At 35.4% G+C, this 8,407-nt stretch overlaps 1 protein-coding gene across 1 annotated transcript; it reads left to right on the forward strand.

The window, feature by feature from the left end:
- Nucleotides 1–42: 42 nt before the first annotated feature.
- Nucleotides 43–7,269, forward strand: LOC107041668 (dnaJ homolog subfamily C member 7). Its single transcript, XM_015262313.1, has 3 exons — nucleotides 43–734; nucleotides 3,654–3,736; nucleotides 4,903–7,269. The coding sequence occupies exons 1-3, from the start codon at nucleotides 268–270 to the stop codon at nucleotides 6,246–6,248; spliced, it is 1,896 nt and encodes a 631-aa protein (XP_015117799.1). The 5' UTR covers nucleotides 43–267; the 3' UTR covers nucleotides 6,249–7,269.
- The last annotated feature ends 1,138 nt before the right edge of the window (nucleotides 7,270–8,407 follow it).

Consider the following 8,407-nt stretch of genomic DNA (forward strand, 5'->3'; position numbering starts at 1 on the left):
TGACTGCCCCTCTTTCGCCCGCCTAACCCCACCCCAGTCGCTCAGCGCTTCACCCGTTTGCCTCGCGGACAACGAAAAAATTCGAATCACTTCGTTGGGAATCGTCACAAACCGTCAGTCGGGTAGATCCCGAAGCATCCCCTTCAATCCCACGTAAAGTTTCTAGTGTTGAAGAATCATTGAAGCTGTTAACAAAATACGACCTTTAGTGATTGTTTTTAATGTGAGGATAAATTCGTAAAAAACAAAAGAAAAATCCAAAGAAAAATGTACGGAGGACAACGTCGCGGGAGGGCCGACGGTGACCTTGACTCAGACGACATTTTCATGGACAGAGATCGACCAGACGCTAATTCAACTGAAAACAATTACCAGCAGGCCAAGAATATGTTGACGACTTGTCAAGATTGTGGTTTAACGTGGAAAAATGGACACGGTTGCAAAGCTACTGGGAAGATTTGCCTCAAGTGCGGTCAGATCGGACATTTTGCTCGTGTTTGCCGTTTCACCGGCGAAGAGGACTCTCTGAAGCAGAATGATGGAAACAAGTCGAATAGTAATTCAGTAAAGAAGATTAAAAAGGCAAAGAGATCTAGTAAGAGTGATTCTAAGGAGAACAGGAGTGATTTCAACTTCAGTAGGCACAATGGGGAGGCTAATAATAACAACAAACAGAATTTCAAGGACAAACAGAGGGGCCACACAGAGAGTCAGAAGACGAGTTTCAAGGACGAGTGAGTTTAGTTTCCATTTTTATATTTTTTTCTTTCTCGGAACGATTTGTTTTTTCATCCTGACATTTCAATTATTATTATTATTATTATTATTATTATTATTATTATTATTATTCATTAGGGATCAAGAGAAAATTTTGAGGAATGCAAAAAACCAATGTTCGTTAATTTGTCATAGATGCGACATTTCACTAAATATTTTAGCTTCTTCAGGGCTTGGAAAGAAATTACAAAACAAATAAAAATTACTTGTTTATCAAACTCGTGATACAAAAAAAATTTCTTTGGTCCCTAGATCAACAAATTGATTATTATTATTATTATCATTATTATTATAGGCCGTGACATTTCAATTGAATATGACGTATTTCGTGTCCAATCGGTCCTCCCCTGACGTCACCCTCATGCGGAGAAATTTCAGAAAAAAACCTAGCCCATTCACTGGAAAATGTCATTCTATTTCGACTTTTGTCGAAAATTCTATAGACGAGGTTGGGGTAAAATGGACACTTTTGACTTTTTTTAAAATGTTAGTGATGGGTTGAAATGTGTTGATGAAATTTAATTTTTTTTTTTCAGTACAAAGAACAATTCTTTCCCTTTGTGATGAGTTTAAACTGAGCTCTACTGATACATTTGTTTCTGAGTTATGAATAATTTTTAAAAAGTCTAAAGTGTCCATTTTACCCTACCCTCCCCTATACTAGTTTTTCGCTGATTCTAGAAGCAACTGGGACAAAAAGGGCACATGACTGATGATTATTTTTTCCTTGATTGATAAATTTATTTCTGAGTGATGAACGTTGAAAGAAAAGACAGGAATGATCATTTTGCCCCATCGGAAAAATTCCTAATTCAGATAATCTGCAGTTTTTTTGCGCGTTTTTTGTGTCAGCTAAAATCCTGAATAGAAAATATTTTGAATATTTTAAAATCGATAGAATTTGCTTTCTCTGTACAACTTATTTGATTCGAGATAATTTTTATGTAAATTCCTCCGCTGGAATTCTCTGATTTTGTTATTTGATTTTTTTAATTAGAATGGAAGGATAATCGAGCAAAAAAAATTATGAAATGTATTTTCTGAGGATGTATTTAGGATGGTCTCATTTGCACGCTCGAAAATGGCTCGAGAATGAGAAGAAAATTGGGACATTCCACTAATGTCGAGATCAAGTTATGTCTAGTATCTCTGAATCTAGAGGAGATAGCGCCATTCATTCGCGGATCTTTTTTGTAGCACTCTCTGTGTCCTAAAAGACACTCATAAAGCAATTAGGACTTGAGGGTGCCCACGTATCTTTTACAGTTTGGTACAGACTAGGCTAACTATGGATTAAACCATTAAATCATTAAATTTATCAATTAAATGGGGTGAATTTTTTTTTTAAATTATGAATATTCAGCCTCATTACATCATTGTTTATACACAAATTTAAATTGTTTGAACTTTCAGAAACCCAATTTTTTTAAGCATAAAATAGATTTCTGGTAAAATTGTAGATATGAATCAATTTGTTACGATTTCGAACAAATGATTTTTCTAGCGCAAAATTGATTACTTATAAATAATAAGTAACAAGTACAAGTTAAGTTAATGAGTAATAAGTAACAAGATAGTAATAATAAGTAAGTACTTATTAATTGATTACTTATAAATTGTTTATAAATGCTCGTAATTTTAAAAAATTGAAATTTTTCAATCATTTCATCAATCTTCCTCTAAAAGTAAACTTTCGATTTTTTCAGATTTTTAAAATGTTTTTTAACGGTTCAATATCGACATTCCAATTCAGATCTGTCGAAGTTTAAATAATAAAATAATTGTAAAATATCCGGAAACTTAAGGTCAAATGGGGTTCGAATGAAAGCTCTGATGTTCGACTACAAAAATAGAAAAGCATTTCACTGCAGAAAAGCTAAAGTACTTGGATATCCTTAACAATTTTACTATTTCCCTTGAATTCCGAGATGTTTTCAAAAACTTATGCTAAAGTAGAATTGGCTTATCATCCTGTTTCATCATTTCACGACCAAATAATTTGTTTTAATCAATTAAAGTAGTATGAATGAACACCAGTTGAGTTCATTAATACTCGTTGAGTGTAACGAAGAAAAATAAATTAAAAAACCCAAAAATAAAAATAATTCATCATTGATAATTTTTCTCATAAATTCTAACTTTGATGCATGTAAGAAATTAATCCATAAAATTATTTCTTCATTTATTTTTTTAAAGAATAGTCTCTCGTTTGACTAGGGTATGTTGGCATAGCACGCTATTTAGGGCACGCAAAAGCAAATTATTCATGACAAAAGTTCGACATTGATGATAATTTTCATATTGGGCATAGAATTTTCATTTTTTTTTCTGATGTTCCGAGATTGTTATTAGATTTTAATCTTCTTCCTATCTTGAAGATTTCATTTTCTCATAAGACTGTTATTTTTTCACACCTAGATGAATTATTATTAATAATAGTAGACAATCAATTAAGCATAAACTCCACCAGAATGTTTCTATTCATCTTAACTCGCGTTTAAAATTTATTACAGATTTTAATATTTATAATTCAAATTATGTTTATACTACTTTAATGGATAAAACATGTTCTACTCCACGAAGTGTTTTTTTTGTCTTTTTTTCTGGTTGAAATAATGGCCGATAACAATTCCTGGAAACAATGATCCATATTCGATTGAAATCGATTGAAACAGATTCGTTTCCAAAGAAGATAATCATTTACAAAATGAAATTGTCATATCGTTGATCAGATGATAAAATCGGCTGTCTTGACGATTTCTTTACGTTATTGAATTGAACAATTCAATTAATGGGAAATACACAGTACTGGGGTTCATGAGCAATAAATTGAATGATGAATAGATTTTTAATCGTGATCATACTTATCCTTTCAGTGAGGCCATGAAGGAAGAGGCTAATGGGCTTTATAAGCAGGGAAAATTCAAGCAGGCCCTTGCAAAGTACACAAAACTCATTGGTAAATATAAAAAAAAAAATTACTTCTACATTTCATTTATATACGGAGAGAACAGTTGAATAACGATGACGTAGAAAATCGTGGAAAATTTTACTGTATAAAGGTGCAGTAAAATGTAATTCAATGAAAAAATACCTGTTTGTGGAGGATATTTTCATCGGCCCCACAACTAAATAACTTCGCAAAAATAACTTCGGAAAAATAACTTCAAAAAAAATATTTTCGGGAAAAAATGATTCACACAAAATTATTTTCATTTTATCAAATACCGAAGCATTCTCAATGCTCAATGAATTTGCAACTTTTTTTCTCCCACAAATCAACAGAATTTATCATCAATAATGGAATTTTCCTCATCAATCCTAGGGACTTTTTTAGGGGATGTTAACAATCCCACATTGGCTCATCCGTTTGTGCATATTGTCTCAATCAATTTTGTAGAAATTGATAATGGTTGAAATTATTTTTTCAGAAGTTCTTTTTTTGAAGTTATTTTTGCAAAGTTAAATAACTTTCGAAAAGGTAGTCGTGACACCTTTTCATCACCCTGTCCTGTGTTAAACGTCGTTTTACGAACACTGCATGTTCGTCAAACGTCTTTTACGGATATTGCGAAGAAATAAAATACTCGTGCTGCTAAAAAAATTTGAGTTTCATTGAATTTTTAGTAAAATTTCAAATCTCATTTTTTCCCCCTTAAATTCAAAGTCACACTCCTGAAAATTTTCTACCAAATCATGAATTCATGTGTGCGGAAATGTCCATATATCACAAAAAAACTGATCTCGACTGGGAAGCAATGCCATTCCGTAATTGAATTGGGTTGTGAAATTTGTTCAATAGATGAAAAAACTGAGATTACTTTATCATTTCATGCTCCTCAACAATGACGAATCCAGGACTTGTGATGAATTGAAAAAAATCAGTATCATTACATCATCTCACATCGTATATGAGTGATTTGCCCTGCTAATCAATTAATGCAGATATTTTCGGTCGCCTACATCTTATCAACATTTAATCATTTATCGAATCAACAAAACAGATTAAATATTTTTCATTCAAATTTCACGTCAAACGTTGAAAGAAATCCATACAAATCCCCAATTCCATTCATTTTTACGACTTTACATTCTAATTCATATTAAATTTTTCACAATCCACAGAACTCTGCCCAACAAATGCAAACCATTACAGCAACAGATCAGCCTGCTACATGATGATGGAGCAGTACGAGCATGCCCTGATCGATGCAAGAAAGACCATCGAGATTGATCCCAAGCACATCAAGGCCCACACTCGTCTCGTGAAATGTGCCGTATCCCTCGGGAAGACAATGGTAGCAGAGACAGCCCTCACGAAGCTCTCAGAAGTTGATCCCAGCAACGAGATCCTGGCCCCCCAGCGTAAGAAGCTGAAAGAAGTCCAAAAGCATCTCGAAAACGAGACTGAAGCAGTCGCATCCAAGCAGTATAAGAAAGCTTTATTGGAGATCAACAAGTGTCTCGCCACTTGTAACAAGTCCATCCCCTTCAAACTCCGCAAGGGTGAATACCTGGCACTCTTGGGAAGGTACAAAGATGCTGAGGCAGCAGCCAAAGATGTGCTTCTCGTGGAGTCATCGAACATCGAGGCCAAATACATCTTAGGTCTCTGCATTTATCAATCAGACGTGGACAGGGCTGTTGACTACCTCAGAGAGACTCTTCGTCTTGTTCCAGACCACAAGAAGCTGGTTTCACTGTACAAGAAGGCTAAGAAATTGGCAGACAAGAAGAAAGCTGGAAACGACGCTGTCAAGAACAGGGACTACGATGAAGCATTAAAGTTTTATGCAGAGGCTATGGCAGTGGATCCTAAGAACACTGGGATGAAGAAGAAGCTGCACTACAACATGGCTCTCGCTTATTACAAGTTGGGGAGTCTTCGAAAGACGATTGAAGAGTGCTCGAAGGCTCTGGGGATTGACCCCATGTATATGAAGGCTTTGATGAGGAGGGGACGTTGCTACATGGACCTCAAGGAGTGGGAAGAAGCTGTCAAGGATCTGACGAGGGCCTGCAAGCTCGATGATGACAAGGACTGCAGGAAACTTCTTGATGAAGCTAAGCAGAAGCTGGCTACTGTCAAAAAGGACTACTACAAGATCATCGGAGTGTCTCGTAATGCGTCCCAGGAGGACATCAAGAAGGCCTATAGGCAGCAGGCTCTTCTTCATCATCCTGATCGTCATGCTACTGCCACTCATGAGGAGCTGAAGATGCATGAGAAGAAGTTCAAGGAAATTACTCAGGCTTACAGGATCATCATGAAGAATCACAAGGCAAACAAGCCACAGCCACACTACCACTGTGCGGGCTGTTCGTTCAGTCATGCCAATTGTAGACATGACGACGACGATGATGATGATGATGAGTGGGAGCCAGACGACGACGAAATTTACAGGCATTACATGAGAGATGTATTCTTCGCTTTCGTTACTTCCATGAGGCAGAATAGCTTTCGCTGCTAGCTTGATAATTTGGGGATTAAGGGCTCTGATGTTTCTGATAGAAGTTTTTCTGGTAATTGTTCTGTTCGTTGGGTATCTTGAGGTATCGTTAATTCTTTGTATTATGGATTTCCTAACTTCGATTTAGGGGTTTCATTACAAAATGATGGCAGCTGTTTGAATTTTGTGTAGGACGTTTACCATGGTCAATAGATTATCCGTTTTTTATAATTTTTCTAGATTTTGTTTCAACGTGATTAAAAATTGAAGTTGCATCTTATAAATGGGGTCTCAAGCAGACTTTCATCGTTAGTCGAGTGAAAAATCGTCGTTGAAGTTCATCTGTGGCAAACTGGGTGTTGATAGCTTAAAAATGAAATCAAGGAACAAAAAACCTTTCTCATAATCTGATTGACATTATAGACGCTTTATTTGAATGAAGATTAATTTCATCATTTGTTTATGAAATAAAGTGCGGAAATAAGATGAGTTGAAAAGCTAAGATAAAAAGTTGAACGCTAAGTTGAAAGCTAAGATCATTGAGTTATTCATGAATATTTGTAATCTGCCGAGATTCAAGGATATTTATCACGAGAACATTTTTGTAAAGAATTCCAAGGGCTATAAAGAAGCTTCTCTCGTAAATATCAGTGATCTCAATGTATCTGGTATATCGGTAAGAGAGTGCGAGCGTTTTTGAGTTATTTTCTTTCATTAGTTAGTTACAGAGTTAGAGTCGGAGGTAATTAGGAACATCTCAGGGATTTTCAAAGAATCAATGAAGAGTTGATAGTAACACTTGACATTTTTCACTAAAGGAGAGGATATAGAAAGGGGGGATCTGGTTGTGTTGTAAAGTGATAGTTTTGGACACTTTACATGAAAATCGAAACATGTTCAGTCGTTACGACACATTTAATAAGTTTAAATGCTGGAAGATGGAGTTATTGGGATAAGTAAAGATTGATGATTATAAAGAGTTGAGAAAATTACTGTTGGTGCAGCTACTGTAAAAGATTTCCAATAAATGACTGAAGTTTTTTATCTTTGAATAAACGTACTTTTATTTTATTCGTATCCACAACAAGAAAAAGTAAAATTTTTTCCATTACGATATTTTAATTCAATACAAAGTAGAACAGTTTTATGAAATTCATGCATGTTTGCACCCTAATTGAACAAATTTGAAAACTTTTTTCATGGATTCTTGTGACTAAGGAAGATTATTAACAAAATCTGAATAAGAAGAAAATGTGACAACCAGGTACAATTTTCAAATAATGTTTCATGATTGTTGAAAAAAATTGTATGGAAAACATCAAATTTGTTCATCGCAAAATGAGAAAAAAGGTATTTAGTTATTATTACTAAACTGGTGGCTTCACAGTTTTCAATATACTATCTATATTGTCGACTGCTCAGTGATGTCGAGAGCAGATGGTAAGACCAATGGAACGTTCATTGCTTCATTACCGATCGAGAGAACGGTATTAAAATTTTTACCAATTGAGATATTTGAACACAAAATCAATCAGAATCATGCTTCCCGAGCGGTAATGCGGGGATTCTGGATTCGTGGCTCTGATTCGTTGAAATTTAAGATTTCTAGGGTATCCTAAGCGCCCAGAATTTGGGGGGGCGGGAGGGTGAGGGTCGTTTTTTACAATATCAGATGGACATATTCCGTTTTGGACCGGTGGAACAGATGGGCACAGAAATTTGTGGACACATTCCCGGATGGGCAGATTGTCATCAGGTGGTTAAACAGGGCTCGGTGTTGGAGATATCTTCAGGAAATGCCGTATCAGTCGACATTTTTAGTGCAGCGGTACTGTGAAAGTTGGCGGGATTATTCTCATTTCAAGCGAAATTACTAACTGAATCGAACTGGCCATCGGGCAGTAAAATGTAATAATAATAATATACTAATATAATTGAATCAGCCAGAGGAGAAGTAAATGAGCTATTAGCAACGGGAGAAAAGTTCTGTACCTTGAATTTAGAAATGACGGCGATCTTTTGAACGGAACTCATCAATTTCGGGCGAATTTTTTGCGCACACTCGGAGGCGCCAAAAATTTCATTTTCACCTGGGGCCAAAAGTGTCATATCTTGGAATTTTTCAGAGGAAAAGTCGACTTTCGGCAAAATTGAATTTTTTCGCCGAATGAAAGTTGATT

Source organism: Diachasma alloeum, unplaced genomic scaffold (genome assembly GCF_001412515.2).
Source record: "Diachasma alloeum isolate Michigan unplaced genomic scaffold, Dall2.0 Dall_scaffold_00371, whole genome shotgun sequence".
NCBI classification, from domain to species: domain Eukaryota; kingdom Metazoa; phylum Arthropoda; class Insecta; order Hymenoptera; family Braconidae; genus Diachasma; species Diachasma alloeum.